This window comes from Pongo abelii, chromosome 12 (assembly GCF_028885655.2).
Source record: "Pongo abelii isolate AG06213 chromosome 12, NHGRI_mPonAbe1-v2.0_pri, whole genome shotgun sequence".
Classification (NCBI taxonomy): domain Eukaryota; kingdom Metazoa; phylum Chordata; class Mammalia; order Primates; family Hominidae; genus Pongo; species Pongo abelii.
This window is the reverse complement of record NC_071997.2, coordinates 59,294,510-59,311,775: the sequence shown is the minus strand read 5'-3', so window position 1 is coordinate 59,311,775 and position 17,266 is coordinate 59,294,510. Positions and strand designations below refer to the sequence as shown.

The 17,266-nt window shown below is 48.1% G+C and overlaps 1 protein-coding gene across 5 annotated transcripts in view; it reads right to left on the bottom strand.

The window, feature by feature from the left end:
• The window catches only part of SFXN5 (sideroflexin 5), a 131,481-nt gene extending 114,260 nt beyond the window's left edge, over positions 1–17,221 (bottom strand). For 2 of the 5 annotated variants that reach the window (XM_024242047.3, XM_054548062.2), the window contains exons 1-2: positions 15,534–17,221; positions 2,221–2,289 (exon numbers count right to left, since the gene is read on the bottom strand). In XM_024242047.3, the coding sequence (XP_024097815.2) occupies positions 2,221–2,289; positions 15,534–15,635 (171 nt within the window). In that variant the 5' untranslated portion in view covers positions 15,636–17,221. Of the gene's footprint in view, positions 1–2,220; positions 2,290–14,394; positions 15,278–15,533 lie in introns of those variants that run through there. The other 3 variants (XM_002811899.6, XM_024242050.3, XM_024242049.3) reach the window with 3 other exon arrangements.
• Between the last annotated feature and the right edge of the window lie 45 nt (positions 17,222–17,266).

The following is a 17,266-nucleotide window of genomic DNA, read 5'->3' as shown; positions in this document are numbered from 1 at the left end:
GCTGAGATCGTGCCACTGCACTTCAGCCTGGGGGACAAGAGTGAGACTCTGTCTCAAAAAAAAAAAAAAAAAAAAAAAAGTATGTCAAGGCCGGGTGCAGTTGCTCACACCTGTAATCCCAGCACTTTGGGAGGCTGAGGTGGGCAGATCACCCGAGGTTGAGAGTTCAAGACCAGCCTGACCAACATGGAGAAACCCCAACTCTACTAAAAATACAAAATTAGCCGGGCGTGGTGGTGCACACCTGTAATCCCAGCTACTCGGGAGGCTGAGGCAGGAGAATTGCTTGAACCCAGGAGGCAGAGGTTGCAGTGAGCCGGGATCGCACCATTGCACTCCCATCTGGGCAACAAGAGCAAAACTCCGTCTCAAAAAAAAAACCAAAAAAAACAACAAAAAAAGTCTGTCGAGACATACTTCTTAGAATGGCTGAAATAAAAAAAGATTTTTAAATTTGACAATAGCAAGAATTGGTGAGGAAGTGGAGCAACTGGAACTCTCATACACTGCTGTTGGAAATGTAAAATGTACAACTCTTTGAACAACAGTTTGGCAGTTTCTGACAAAGTTAAACATATATTTACCACACTTATCATAGGATCTAGCAATCCCATTCTTAATTCCTTCAAGAGAAATGAAAGCATACATCCACACAAAGAATGTTCATATAGTTTTATTAATAATAGCCAAAAAACTGGAAAGAATCCAGGTGTTTATCAACAAGTGAATGGATAAACAAATTCTGGAACATCCTTTCAATGGGACACTACTCAGCAGTAAGAAGGGATTAACTACTAATACATGCAATGACACAAATGAATCCCAAAAACATTTTTTTTTAAAGATAGGGTCTCACTCTGTTACTCAGGCTGGAGTGCAGTGTTACAATCATGGTTCACTGCAGCCTCAACCTCTCAGGCTCAAGCGATCCTCCCACCTGAGCCTCTCGAGTAGCTGGGACTACAAGCATGCACCACCACACTTGGCTAATTTTTTAAAATTTTGTAGAGACAGGTCTCACTATGTTGCCCAGGCTGGTCTTGAACTCCTGGGCTCCAGCAATCCTCCTGCCTCAGCCTCCCAAAGTGATGAGATTACAGGTGTGAGCCATTGCACCCAGCCTCAAAAGCATTGTGTTAAGGTAAAGAAGCCAGATGCAGAAGGCTGCATACTGTAGGATTCCATTTATATGACATTCTGGAAACAGCAAAACAATAGAAACAGAAAGCAGATGATTGGTTGACAGGGGGTGAAGACAGGGAAGAAATGATTATAAAGACGTATGAGAAAACATGTAGGGTGATGAAAATGCTTCACATCTTGATTGTCCATATGGTTTGCTTCTGTGTCCCCACCCAAACCTCATCTCAAATTGTAAACCCCATAATCCCCACATGTTGAGAGAGGACATGGTGGGAGGTGACTGAATAATGGGGATGGTTCCCCCATGCTGTTCTCATGATAGTGAGTTCTCATGAGATCTGATGGTTTTATAAGTGCTCAGAAGCTCCTCCTCCATTCCTCTCTCTCCTGCCACCTTGTGAAGAAGGTGCCTGCTTCCCCTTCCACCATGATCATTTCCTGAGGCCTCCCCAGCCATGAGGAACTGTGAGACAATTAAACCACTTTCTTTTATTAATTACCCCATCTTGGGAATTTCTTTCTAGCAGTGTGAGACCGAACTAATACAACTGTGATGGTGGATACACGACTGAATATGGCTGTCAAAACTTGAAGAACTGCACACATAAGAAAGGTAAATTATACCTTAATAACCTGATATTAAAAGCCATTAACAGCTGTTACCTATGAGAGGAGGGAACTAAGTAGGGAGGATGATTAAAGGATACTTTTTTCTACTTAAACATATTTGTACTGTTTGAACTTTTCTAATGAGCAAATAACTTATGTACTTGATAATAATTTCTTTAAAGTTTTAAAGAATAACAATAATATCTATCCCAAAAGGGTGTTGTGAGAGCCAAATGACGTAATGTAAAAAGCATACAGCACAATGTATGAACTCAGATAGAGACAGACAGACACACAGATACAAAAACAGACAGCTACAGGTAGAGAGAATTTGTTACCTTCCTCTCACCTCCCACCTCCCCTATTCTCTTCACTCCCCCATCCTCACCCTCCATTAATGACCCACATATTCTGAAATGACAAGGTACAAAGGCCAAAGAGCCACTGAGGGTGACAGCCATGACTTACCTCAGTGACAAAGAGTGTGCGAGGGTCGATGATATCCAAGAAGTGCCTGAAGCGGCCATAGAAGGACGTCTGAAGAAGAGGATGAGAGAGAAGAGTGAATGGATCAGCTGCTGCACACCCTTCTCCAGACACTGGGGAGCCCCACCCTTTATGATTGGGGTGCCCTGGTCCCCAGGACTCCTCGTGTGGGTGATAAATGCCAATGAGGCCTCAGAAATCTGAGGACAGCTTTCCTGGGGCTGAGAGTTTTCCAAAGTCAACTCAGAGAGACCACTGAGATACTCAAGGACAGGCCCATCTGCTCTTCCAGGTGACTTCCATTTTCCCCTCTCTCTCCCAATGCCCTGAGATCTATTCTGAGCCTATTAAAAGCTCCCAAGCATCCCTGGACATGTAGGCTGAAGGTGAGGCCTGGTCCCCAGCCCTCTCCCAGCCTCCCTGCCTTGCTCAGGACCTTGAGTGATAGAGCATCCTGCCTACCCCGCACAGGGTCCCTCCCCAAGGTCCAGCTCTGCCTCCAGGGGGAGATCCCCAAGGGCAGCTCAAGCCTGAAAGCACTGAGCTCACAATCCTCAGGCCCTCCTTCACCCAGAGCCCTGTAGCTGCTGAGGTGCAGGACAAGAGGCAGCTCCCCCAACCTTGCCCCAGAGCAGGGACCGTGGTAAAGGAGGGCTTTATGCTAAGCGCAGCCACAGGCATTAGAGCACAATGAAAGGAAACCAAGCAACCCGGCTGCTGGGCCTTCTGCCCTGGGGACTAAGCCAGCTGGGCAAAGCTGAGCTCAAGGGGAAGACAGAGGGTGCCAAGCTCGGGGATGAAGGGGAAGCTGCAATCGCTGGGGTTCATGCCTCACTACACTCCGGGCTCTGCCCCAAATTCCTCTCTGGAGCCCCACAACTCTCCAAGCACCATCCTTTGCACACTGGAGGAAATAGAAGCCTCCACATTCCCTCCCCTTATTTAGTAGGACACCAGACCCTGCAGCCAATTCCTGTTCCTTTCCCTTCCCAATAAAGACCCTGCAATAGGCTCCAGGTCACCTCAAAGTCCCCCCACACACCAGTTCTCATCCCACCTCCATTTCTCTCCCACCATGGCACCCCTGCATGAAGCAACCTCTAACCCCTAATACCACCCCTATCCAGGTGCTGTCTCTCACAAACCAGATCAAGCTTCAGTCCATTCCTAACAGAAACAGCTGCCTCTCTAACCTCTTATAATCCACACAGCCCGGACCATTTCCCCATTAAAAACATACATAAGGGAGGCTCACAATGCTATCCTGGCAAAATTTCACCTCTAAGAATGTAGTCGAAGGAAACAATCCAAGATGTTCAAAGATCTGATCAGGTGTACATACCAAGGATATTCACTGCTGCATTATTTACAAAGGTGGATAGTTAAATAAATGATGGTCCATTCATATGACTGAATACTATGGAGCCTTTAAAACTATGTTTTCAAACATTTATGACATGGAATAATGCTTAAAATTTTATGAAATGCATATAAGCAGAGTGATTCCAACTCAATAAACAAGGGGATAAACAGAGCTAGACCGATACTAAGTGAAAAGCACAAAGACCAAATGACATCCAGATCCTGGTCCGCTAACAGAGACCAGGGTTCCTTAGGAAAGGAGTGGATTCAAAGGCTGGGGTAGGGAGGGTACAAGATGAAACTGGTACATTTTGTTGCACCAGAAAGTAATGAAGTCTTACCCCCAAAAAATGATGGGGACATGTTAAAAGGATCAACGAAGGGTAGGTGGGACATTGTGTTCTTCCAAATGTGATACCCCGAGAAGTTCACAGCATCACTCACATAATATTCCAAAGGGACTAAATAAATTTAATCACAAGAAAACAAAACAAACCCACACTGACGGACATTCCATAAATTAATTGGTTTTGTTCATCAAGTATGTCAATGTCATAAAGACAAAGAAAGAGTGGGAATGAGACTGTTCCACATTAAAGAAACTAAAGAGACAACTAGATGCACTGTGTAACTCGGGACTGGATCCTGGCGTAGAGGGAGGAATGCTCTCAAGAGCATTGCTGAGACAAGTGACAAAAGTGGAATATGGACCATAGGTTAATAAAAGTGTTGTATCCATGTTAAGTTTCCTGAATATAATTACTACACTGTGGTTATATAAGAGAATGTCCTTGTTCTTTTTTTTTTTTTTTTAAGACAGAGTCTAAGTCTGTCACCCAGGCTGGAGCGCAATGGCACGATCTCAACTCACTGCAACCTCTGCCTCCTGAGTTAACAATTCTCCTGCCTCAGCCTCCCGAGTACCTGTGACTACAGGCCAGTGACACCACGCCCGGCTTATTTTTTTTGTATTTTTAGTAGAGACGGGGTTTCACCATGTTAGCCAGCATGGTCTCGATCTCCTGACCTCATGATCTGCCCACCTCGGCCTCCCAAAGTGCTGGGATTACAGGCGTGAGCCACCGCACCTGGCCAAGAATGTCCTTGTTCTTAAAAGATATATGCTGGACCGGGCGCGGTGGCTCATGCCTGTAATCCCAGCACTCTGGGAGACCAAGGCAGGTGGATCACCTGAGGTCAAGGGTTCAAGACCAGCCTGGCCAACATGGTGAAACCCCATCCATACTAAAAATATAAAAATTAGCCAGGTGTGGTAGTGCAATCCCAGCTACTTGGGAGACTGAGGCAGGAGAATCGCTTGAACCTAGGAGGTGGAGGTTGCAACGAGCAGAGATCACGCCACTGCACTCCAGCCTAGGCGACAGAGCAAGACTCTGTCTCAAAGAAAAAAAAAAAAAGTCATATACTCTGATGTATTAGGAGATGAATGAATACAACCTATTTGTAAATAGTTGAAGAAAAATAACGTGTAAAAATACAGGGCAGCCATAACATCTGGAAATGTAGATACTATAATTGAATGCAGATTGAAGATGTCCTAATGATATCATGTATATTTGCTATCTTTCCAGACTTTATCATTACCTGTAGAAAAAAAGAATAAAGGAAATGTGATAAGATGTTAAAAATTGGTAGATCTAGGCAAATAGGGAAGTTTTCCTCATTCTTCTTGCAACCTTTCTGTAAGACTAAAAGTGTTTCAAAATAAAAAGGTAAAAATTATATTTTCAAAAAAGCTAGATGAAAATACACTAAAATGCCAATAGAGATTGCCTCTGGGTAATAGGCTTATGTATGATTTATATTTCCAGATCTTTAAATTGCTTTTGAAATAAAAAAACAATATTATACATAATATACAGAAATGATATTACATTTAAAAATACATATTTCGAGTAAAATGCAAGCCAGTCACAGTGGCTTGCTCCTATAATCCCAGCTACTTGGGAGGCTGAAGTGATAGGATCACTTGAGCCCAGGAGTTTGCAATCAACCTGGGCAACACAGTGAAACCCCATTTCTACAAAAAAATTTAAAAAATTAGCCAGGCATGGTGGTATGCACCTGTAGTCCCAGTTACTTAGGAGGCTGAGGTAGGAGGACCACTTCAGCCCAGGAGTTCGAGGCTGCAGTGAGCTATGATCATGCCACTGCACTCCAACCTGGGTGACAGAGTGAAAGCCTGTCTCCAAAAATAAAATAAAGTAAAACATGAACTGATATTTTAAGTATTATACTTGATTATGAGCTCCTGAAGGACATGGGCTATTGAATGTTCCTTCCTTATCCTCTGTGATTCGAAGTCTCCTTACATATCTGGAAGGAAGAGTCTTCTGCCACAAGAATCCATGAGTGGGCTGATGAGCAGCCAATGGCCTCAAGGCTTCTGGGTGGGGTAGAGCTGGGCTGGGCTTTGAAGGGAGGGCAGGATTAGGAAAGGGTAACAGTATGGCAGCTAGTGGTCCAAGCAGGAAAGAGGATGAGCAGGGGGCAGAGGAGAGAACCTGGAAGTAGAATGGCCTGAGTGAAGCAACTTCTTGAAGATGGTCCAGCAGAAACTTCAGCCTTTGACTTGTCCTATGGTCTGGCACTGTCTTCATCCTGTCCCAGCCCTGCCAGCCTTCTTGTGTCACTTTCGACCACAGCTACTGGGGGAGACTCCCATACAAGGCATTTTGTTCCACAAACACCTACAAACTCCTAATGAGCTAGGCTCAGGGGACAGACACCAAATGAACAAGCCCTCAAAGAGCTCAGAGCCCATCAAGACAGACTAACAACTATAAACAAATAACTACAAAACACTGATCAGAGTTTAAATGAAGCATCGCAAAGTACACTGGGGACACACAGAGTTCTTCCTATGTCTTCCTAGTGTAAGTCAAGGAGGTGTCCCAGAGGAGCTGGGACCAAGGGGTGGATGAGTTTACCTAGCAGAGGAGGGTATATGCAAGAGGATGAAAGCATAAAGCTTAGGATCAGAAGCTGCACCAGACTCCTGTGGTCTCTTCATTCATTCATCATTCAACCCACTACTGAGGATCTACTGTGTGCCCAGCACTATTCACCCAGCACTGTGCTAGGTCCTGGAGGTAGCAAGGCTGACTGACTGTGGGGAAATGAGGAAGAGCAGCCACAGATGATGCCTCACTTTCTAGTGAGACATGAATGTCTGTTAACCAGAATAGGGACACCAAGAAGCATACTGATTAAGTGGAAAGAAGATAAAAACTCTGTATTGGTCATATCAGTCTGAGATATTTAAAGGGCCTTCCAGATGTAATTTTTCAGCAAACATTTGGACCGAGATTCAAGAAAGAGACTCTGAATTGGAAATGTCAGGTACAGATTGCCCTGAGACCCCCACCCCACCCACTATAGAGACAAACCTATAGTCTGACCAAGTCAGATTTACTGACTCACTCAACAAAGAAAGGCACCACAGCAGAAGAATTATGGGGTGCCTTGCCAAACAAAGAAAAATATTTAGTATATAATTTAAGGAAGATAGAGTAAAATGTAAATGAAGCAGTGCTTCAATAGGCTCCAAGCAAAGCAAGACTGTGTGAAAAGGAGTCATCATAGGTCTGGACCAACCACTCAGGGTCTCGTTTCCTTAAAAACTATAAAGTTAAGATTAACGAGAAATGTTGTGACCAGAAACCCCTTATGTGCAGCTATGGGTTGATTCTCCGAGGCAAAGTGACTTAGACCTGCCAATCAAGAGGTAGATGGTTCATTCCTAATGATATGACTTAAACAGCAAAGTTCCTGGCAGTCTAGGACCTTATAGAGTGAGACATGAGTATGAAAGAGGTGGTTACGGGAAGAAGGTTGTTCCATACTTTATAGATCCTGTGGGTCCTCATGAGAAACATTGTTTCTTTGCAGCTGGCTCTGTGTCTGTCCTCCCTGTCTGATGAATGGCAAGGAAGGTTTTTACTTTCTCAGTCTCAGTTCATTTTTATTTTCTCAATAGTTCAAAATATATAGCCTCCCTCCCAAATTCAGTTCCCATCTTTTACCCCCGCCCTCCCAAATTCAGCTCCCATCTTTACCCAATCACACAATCGGTGGATGTTTTTCCTCCCCTTTTTATTTACCGGAAGAATGAGTCAGCCAAGTGATTCCTTCTCTTTCCCTTCACAAGAAAGGTGAGTCAGCTAATTCTCAGCAGGAGCCAGGGCCTACAGCAGCAGCTACCTTCCCACCTCCACCAGCCAGCTCTCTCCCATCTACAGGCCCCCCAGGGAAGAGCAGGCCTTGGGAGCAGCAGCAGAGGGCAAAGATCCCAGAAGAAGCTGACACTGCCCCACAACTACACACACCAGACCTCCAAATTACTGCTCTTCGGGATTAGGAATAATATACTCACTGAACCTACAGCCCAAAGTAGAAAGGCTGGGCCAGCCCAGTAGTCCTGAATCAGCTGCACCCTGAACCACCTGGGTACCTCAAAAACCAGGCCATACACTCAAGGATTCTGATTCTATTGCTCTGGGGGTGGCCTCCAGGCATCAGTGTCTATTTTAAAACCTGCCCAGTGTGACTCTTGGAAATTATGACCCCTCTCCACTGCACAAACCAGCCAAGGAGCAGCACTAGAAAAAACTCACTGTCTCGCCTATAGGAAGTAAATGATTAAAATACATAATTATCTGCAAGGTACTGTGATTTTAGAACTTTATTTCAAGCAAACTATGAGACATTTCCCCCCGCCTCCCAACTCTCAGCCCACACAAATCTCCCAACCTTGAAGTGAAGAAAGCATTTGTCTGCCCAGCAAGCTCTCCATACCCCAGAGGGAGCCCTGTGCAACCAGCCTGCTCTGCCCCACTAGGCCTTGGTCCCCAGCACATTCATACCCCCAGTCATCTCAGCAGATAAGTGAGACTTCCAAAGGAGCAAGGAATTTTTGTTTTATTTTTGAGACAGAGTCTCACTTTGTCACCCAGGCTGGAGTGCAGTGGCACGATCATAGCTCACTACAACCTCCACTTCCTGGACTCGGGTGATTCTCCCACCTCACCATCTAGAGTAGCTGGGACTACAGGCATGTGTCACCACACCTGGATAATTTTTATATTTTTTGTAGAGACGGGGTTTCACCATGTTGCCTGGACTGGTCTCAAACTTCTGGGATCAAGCAATCTGCCCACCTCAGCCCCTCAAAGTGCTGGCATTACAAGCATGAGCCACCACACCTTGCCAGAAGTTGTTAAAAAACTTCTTTCCTTCTTTCTTTTTTGAGACAGGGTATCACTCTGTTGCCCAGCTGGAGTGCAGTTGTGTGATCATAGTTCACTGCAGCCTCAGACTTCTGGGCTCAAGGGATCCTCCTGCCCCAGCCTCCCAAGTAGCTGGGACTATAGGTGCATGCTACCACGCCGAGCTAGTTTTTCAATTTTTTGTAGACAATGGGGTCTCACTATGTTGTCCAGGCTGGTCTCAAGCTCCTGGCCTCAAGCAATCCTCCTGCCTTGGCCTCTCGAAGTGCTGGGATTACAGGCATGAGCCACTGCACCTGGACGACAATTTTTTTTTTTTTTGAGATAGAGTTTCACTCTTGTTGCCCAGGCTGGAGTGAAATGGTGCAATCTCGGCTCACTGCAACCTCTGCCTCCGGGTTCAAGCAATTCTCCTGCTTCAGCCTCCTGAGTAGCTGGGATTACAGGAGCCTGCCAACATGCTCAGATAATTTTTGTATTTTGTAGAGACAGGGTTTTGCCATGTTGGCCAGGCTGGTCTTGAACTCCTGACCTCAAGTGATCCGCCCGCCTTGGCCTCCCAGAGTGCTGGGATTACAGCATGAGCCACTGTGCCTGGCCATGTGGGGGAATCTTGAAGGGCTATTTTTTGTATTTTTTAGTAGAGACAAGTTTCACCATGTTGGCCAGGCTGATCTCGAACTCCTGTCATCAAGTGATCTGCCCGCCTTAGCCTCCCAAAGTGCTGGGATTACAAGCATGAGCCACCGCGCCTGGTCTTGGACAACAATTTATTTACAGATGGACTGAAACACAAAGGGGAGAAAGTATGTGTGTTTGTTTCCTGTCCTGGGGCCCCAACATGGCAAACATGGTGTCTGGGCCGGAAGGGAAAACAGTGAGTTCAGGAGAGGAAATGACCAGAAAAGGAAGAGGAAAGGAGGCAAAGCAGGTCTCAGAGGTTCCCTGGGTGCTGCGCTGTCATCTACTCCCTTTCACTAGGCAGTTGGAGCAGTGGTTAAATGCATAGACTTTAAGTTTACAGGAGAAACAAGGGACAAAGGAACATGCTAACCACTACCACAGAGATGCCATCACTACATTGAGAAGGTGGGGAATTCTACAGGGACGAACAACTGTTTCTTCAATAGGAAGGGAAAAGAGGAAGATAGAACTAACAGATTAAAAGATACAAAAGAGGCTGGGTGCGGTAGCTCACACCTGTAACCCCAGCACTTTGGGAGGCTGAGGCGGGTGGATCACCCGAGGTCAGGAGTTTGAGACCAGCCTGGCCAACATGGTGAAACTCCATCTCTACTAAAAATACAAAAATTAGCCAGGCATGGTGGCATGTGCCCATAATTCCAGCTACTCAGGAGGCTGAGGCAGGAGGATCACTTGAACCCGGGAGGCGGAGGTTGCAGTGAGCTGACATCATGCCACTGCACTCCAGCCTGGGCAACAGAGAGAGACTCTGCCTCCAAAAAAAATAAAAGATACAAAAGAGAGATATCCAAAGGTAATAATATGTGGGACTTATGGGATCCTGATTCAAACAAATCAACTACAAATAAATTAAGTGATGATCAGGGAAATATGAATAGTGACTGGTTACTTGATGATATTAAGAATTAATGGGCCAGGCATGGTGGCTCATACCTGTAAATCCCAGCACTTTGGGAGGGCGAGGCAGAAGAATCATTAGAGGCCAGGGGTTTGATACCAGCCTCGGCAAAATAGCAAGACACCTGTCTCTACAAACAAAAAAAAAAAAGGAAAAGAAAAAAAAGAAAGAAAACTAACAAACAAAAAATATATATAGCCACGCATGGTGGCACACCCCTGTAGTTCCAGCTACTCTGGAGGTAGAGGCCAGAGGATTGCTTGAGCCCAGGCGCTCAAGGCTGCAGTGAGCCATTAATTACTGTTCCACTGTACTCTATCGTGGGTGACAGACAGAAACCCTGTCTCTAAAAAAAAGAAAAAACAAATAATGATTTTAGGTGTGTTAAGGGCATGGTTATGTTAAACAAATCAAAAAAACCCTCCAATATCATGTGATAAAGAGAGCACTTCACCTCTGTGATATTCTTACCTCAAAACCCATAACTCCGTTCTACCCAAAAGAAAGACATTAGGCAAACCCAAGTTGAGGGACACTCTATAAAATATCTTCCAAAATTGTCAAGGTCATCAAAAACAAGCAAAGTCTGAGAAACTATCCCAGGTACTATGACCGCCACAGACCAGAGGAGGCTAAAGAGACATGATGACTAAACGTAACATGTTCCTGGATGGGATCCTGGGACAGAAAGGAGACATTAGTGTAAAAAAATAGTAAAATTCAATGAAGTCTGGAGTGTAGTTAATGATAATGTACCAATGTTAGTTTCTTAGTTTTGAAAAATGTACTGTGGCAATGCAAGACGATAACAGAAGACAATGGGTGAGGGCTAGGCAGGAATTGTTTGTTGTCTTTTGACTTCTCTAAGTCTAAAATTATTCCAAAATAAAAAAGTTTATTTTAAAAAAGCTAACCAAAGAGTCCTTATTTTTTAGAGACACCTACTAGTAGGTTCAATGAAATGATGGGATGTTTGGGCTTTGCTTCAGAGTAATTCATTGATTGCGTTGTGGGGGGTGGGTACATAGATGAAACAAGGCCGGCTTTAAGTTGGCAACTGTTGAAGCTGGATGATGGGTGCATAGGGGTTTACTGACAACTGTCTCCAAATTAGTATGTTTGTAAACTTCCATAATAAAAAGTTGACAACAAACAAACAAACAAACATGAACTCTGGAGCCAGACTGCCTGGGAAGTTACTTAATCTGTTTGTGTGCTGCAGTTTTCTTACCCATAAATTGGAGATCATTGCACCTGCCTCACAGGGTTGTTGTGAAAATTCAGTAAGTCAATACACAAAAAGGCTGGAATGATGCTTGGCTATCGTCACCATCTTACGGGGAGAAAGATGTTCACAGACCACGAACACTCATCACCCTTTCTTCACACTCTGACCCTCCACACCCTCCACCCTCTTTCTCCCCCTGTCCTCTTGCACAGGAAGACCCTTGAGGGAATAAAGAGGAGTTCTAGAGCGACTCCAGGGAATAAGGAAAGACCTTGGTGACAAATCCTGCAGAAAGCGGTGAGATTAATTGGGGAATAAGAGTCACCTCCCTGGCATGGGTGCTGGGAATGAACCCTGGATTATCAACCACCTTGAAACAGGGTTCTGTCAGGCCAGCACAGGGTACTATGAGCATATATATTACACAACTATTACATGCCAGGGCAGGACACAGAGATGTGGGCTGGGCCCTAAAGGAACTCATCAACCCAGTACATACATAGCCAACCTTTGTGTCTTTAGACTGACCTCCTTAGAGACACCCCAACTCTGGGATGTCTCAGCAATGATGAACCTTACACTGTCAAACATGCCCCCACTTGGTTGCAATTTTATAAGATCCCTAAGGGACAATTTGGAGAAAAGTTGGTCCACCTCCCCAATCACAACCTTACAAGTCAATTTAATTCAAGTCCACAAAGCCCTACTGAATTGTCTCCAGGATATTCATGTATATAACAAATCTTCATTAAGCGCCTCTCAACTGCCAGGCACTGTGCTGAGCCTTGGAGACTCAACAGGGAGTAAAGGCAGGCACAGCTCCCACTTCTGCAAAGTCCATAGTCGAAAGGGAGACACAGATGGCAAAGAAATACTCATCACAAATCAATGTATACACCGAGATAGGTGCTTTGCAGTAAGAGAACACATTCAAAAATCCAACCTGGGAGTGGCAGGAGGCTTCTCCAAGAAAGTGATGCTTCATGGATACACCAGTGATGAGGAAGAATGGGAACAAGAGTTGGGGGCAGAGGAAGAGGTGATGTTCCAAGCAGATGGCCAAGTGGTGGGAGGGAACATGGTGGGTTCAGAGGCTGAAAAGCAGCCAGTGTGACATGAAGGAGGGTGCGAGGTGTGGGTGGGTGGGTGGTGGGATTCAAGAAAGAAGTAGTCAGTGGGGTGGGCCATGCATACTTTGGGGGCCCCTTCAGAAGTGAGGTCTTTATCTCAGAAGCAGGGGAAGCCATTGGAGGGTATTTAAATGTACAAGGGCGTAGGGAGTCCCTTGATCACATCTGCACTGTTGGGACTCTGACTTGCAGAAAGAGGAAGGACTGGAAGAGGGCCAGAGTGGAAGCAGGGAGACCTGTTGCGAGGCCACTGCAGTGACCCAGGAAATAGACGTTGGGGGCTTGGTCTAGGATTCTGGCAGTAGAGATGGGTGGACTTGAGAGCTGTGTAAGAGGTAAGATCACTGGGCCTCTGGTTGCATTTAAAGGGTGAGGGAGAAGAAGGAAAGAACACAGGCGGCTCCCAGGTTTCTGGCTGCATTGATTGGGTGGCAAGTTGGGCTGCTTGCAGAGCCAGGGAGCCATGCGGGAGGAGCAGGTATGGAGGAAACAGAAGATCCTTAACATGGATGAATCACATGCAACGTGCTTTATGCAGGCCACTATGCTGGAGGAGGGGAGCTTCAAAAGTGGATACAACAAACACTTTTACTGCCTTCAAGAGCAGTGCCAAAAAGAAGTACCGCTATGGCTGCAGGAACAGGGTAGCCTAAAATGTTTATCTATGGCTCTAGAGCAGTGGTCACAGCACAGGGCTCAGTCATATAAGCCACTAAGACGTATTTGATAAATGTCTGTTGGGTAACTGAATGTCCCAAGTGCCACATACAGATAACAGACACCAGGAAAAAAAGAAAAAGAAAAAAAAAAGGAAACACAAATCTTTCACTGGGCACATTACTATATGCCTAACCTGTCTCTATCAGGGTAAGACAGAGGCAGAGAAGGGCAAGTTCAGCCCCTTCTCGCAAAAGGCCTACAGGGGGTTTGAGGAAACCAAGTCATCACACAGCAAACATTTACAAGACCACAGGGCAGACTGTATGGAGAGCTATGAGGATCTGACTCAGGTGGCCAAAGAGGTGTGCAGGAGAGAGCCTGCGATCTCATGGGACCAGAGAAGAAGGGAGCAAGTGTTTGCCAGAGAGGCAGGCCCGACTGAGTCTTTAAGGATGAGCAGAATGGGGGTGGGAGCGGGGACAGGCAATGTAATAAGGTCACTCAAGTCCAGGCAGGGACACCCCGCGATCTGATGGGACCAGAGAAGAAGGGAGCAAGTGTTTGACAGACAGGCAGGCCCGACTGAGTCTTTAAGGATGAGCAGAATGGGGGTGGGAGCGGGGACAGGCAAAGTAATAAGGTCACTCAAGTCCAGGCAGGGACACCCCGACACTCTCGCCCTAGATGGCCTCCTATACTGGAAGGAAGATGCCAGTCTCGCCTCGGATACCTACATGCTGAGATGGCCTACTTTTAAAAGGAATTAAAGTCCTGTTAAGAAACACTGGGGACGTTTTTTTCAGACGGCTCAGGAGCCAAGTTCCCTAATTATCAGCAAAGCTCGGGGCCCCCCTTTGCTGGAACCAGTCCCCCTTCCACCACAACAAAAAAAAAAAGAAAAAAAAAAAAAGCCACCGCACCGACCTTAGCACAATTTCCTTTCTTCCTGCAAAGTTCTTTTCTGGCCGCCTCGGCTGCCGCCCACCCCTGGCAAGCCCCGGTTCACTTCAGCGGTCTCTCTGCCTGTTTCCTAATAAATTCCGTCTCCTCGGTGCGGGAGGCGCGGGAGCCCGAGGGTCTGCGGCGCGGGAGCGGCTCCTCCCCGGCTCCGGTCTCCGGGCCCAACCAGGCGCCCGGGCTCCGCGTTCCACCCCCGCCTCCGCAGTCTAGGGCCGAGTCGGCGACGCCCCAGAGGGGGTCCCGGAGGGAAAGGACCCCTGTCGCCGTGTCCGGAAGAGCCTGAGCGGGTGTGCCCAGTGCCAGCGCCCGGCGGCGCAGGGGCCCGGGTGCGGGAGACCCTCGGCGGAGGACGCAGCGAGGGAGAGGCTGGGGGGTTCCCGGGCGGCAGCCCCTCGGAGGGACGACGGCCCCAGGGGATGACACAGCGTTTCCCCCGCACACCCTGGCTGCATCCCCTCAGGGCATCAGCCGGCTTGCTGCGTCAGCGAATCCTCAGCCCGAGATGGAGAGCAGGGACGGGAGACGCCGGACCGCTGCTCGCCTCGGCACTCGTCCCCTCAACCTGCCGCGCGCGCCGGGTCCTGCTTGGGGGCCAGGGCTGGGGAGTGACCGCGGGGCGCGACGCTGCCCGGCGGCTCCGCCAGCAGCTCGAAAGGAACGTCAGTCCCCACTGGGGGAAAGAGTTAGAAGGCATCCCGGCCACGCCAACTTCCCATCCAGGGCCGCACTAGAACTTTGCGCTCGGGGCGGGCAGCTGCACAACCTGGAGCCACCCTGAGCAGCCGCTCGAAGCCGGGCGCTCGGGACCTTGACCGCAGCCGGCGGTGGCCAATCACAGGGCGCCGCGGGCGGGAAAGGCTAGAGGGCGCGGGCAGTCGGGGAGTGACGGCGCCAAGGGCCAATGGGAAGCCAAGGTGGGAGTCCGCGCCCGCCCCACTGACCAATGGGAAAAGGGTGGCTGTGGCCGAGGTCCCCCCTGGCGCTAGCTGCAGGCTCCGCTGGCCGCGGGTGGGAGACCCTTGGGTGGAAGGGGACTTTGGAGGGGAGTTTGCTGGTCCTCTCTCTGCCACCCGCCGGCCCGCAGACCACAGCCCGGTACTCACCTGCTGGAAGCGGGGTTTGCCCAGTTGGAAAGGAGGTGCATCGCTCGAGGCGCTAGCGGCACTAGCCGCCGCCGCCGATGCTGTAGTTGCTGTATCCGCCATGGCCACTGACGCCCGCAATCTCCGGCCCTTTTAAAATGTCCCTCCTCGGCCCCCGCCACAGCTGCCTCTCCCGATTGGCCCTAAGCAACCGCAGCGAGCGGGAGGCGCAAGGGGTTGTGGGGAGTGTAGTTTTTTGCGTCGCGGCGCTTAACAACCGTAGACTGCGGAGAGTTGCGGCCGTCCGGAGAGGTCTCGGTGCCCGCTGTCCGCGTTGCAAGGTGCAAGGTCCGCAGTCCAGGAAAGGTGTTCCTGTACGACGACCACGGGCCACCCCTCCCTGCTTAGTTGCCCCCAGAAGTTAGAGTTGCTGCCGTGGGCGTCGCTCCTGGGGCCAGGCAGCCCAGAAGGGTCCCATGCAAGGGGGAACCTGGGACCAGATGGGCAAAGACTCCAGGCGGAGTAGGGTTAACCTCGGAAGGCTTTCTGCAAGGAGTTGCAGTGCGGAACCTTCTCGTACTTTCCTCCGTCGCCACCCTGCCCACTCGTCCTGTGCTCTCCGGCTGCCCTGACATTCAGTTCCTGGAGCATGCTGGGGCCTGCCCGCCTCCCGACCTCTGAACATTCTGTACCCAGAAGACTAAATCTTCGCCTGATGCTGGCTCTCTTTCTGGCTTTAGCCTAAACATTGCATTTCCCAGTCCATCACTCTGCTTCCACAAAATCCCATAGAGGCTCCGTGGCACCCAGCACTTCTCTTTTGCACTCAAAACTACTTACTGTTCTGGACAGTCTTTCTTACTGTAAGGTTCACAGGGCAGGGGCTATGACTTTTTGATTCACTTCAGTTTTCAGAGCCAGACATAAGAGGGCTCACAGTAGAGACTCAAATAAGTGTTGGCTGTGAGTTCATCAGTGGGGGATTAAGAGCCCTGGGAGCCTTCACCTTGTCTGGCCAACCAAGGAAGATCCCTCCTGGGCCTAATTCCTGGGCAGGAGGAGAACTTGGGACTAGGGTGGGTGGGGAGGGTGTTAGGTAAGGGGGAGTACTACAGATTGTGGAGTAAGCATCAGCATGGATAATAAACACACAGTTGTAGAATGGATTAGCTGAAGATTCCCAGCTGAATTACCTGGTCAATGAGCCAGACTTCGGGAGCTACCTGTTTTGCCCAAGATGACAGTAGAAATATTTGGTCTTCTAGGGAACCCCACTTTGGGTCTCATTAGTCTCATGGTGGAGTGCAGGGTTGGCTCATGTCTGCCAGTGTTTCTGGACACTACATGAGCTGTAGCAGTCAAAGTTTTTCATCCTCTAGTAGTTGAACCACAAGAAACACTTCTCATAAAGCTGGGGGGAGAGTCTAGCTAGCCATGAAGAACAATTTGTATCTTGGATTTGTATCTTATCTTAGAGATTCTATCTAGCCATGAAGAACTATTTGTATCTTGGATTTGTATCTTATCTTCCCCTGCTAGACCATGCAACTTAAGAATAGGAATCCATTTCTTACCCTCTGTATTACCAATAAATGGGCCCATCTTAGGTGCGCAATAAATGTCGGTATCGTGGGAGTCAGAAAAGTTCAGGCTGCTGGGCAACACTGTGCTGCTGCTCCCTGATGTCAGGGCAGGGACAGTGTCATCCAAGAATCCCATCACCTTGATTTAAGGTGCTTTCTCCCACAGCAGCC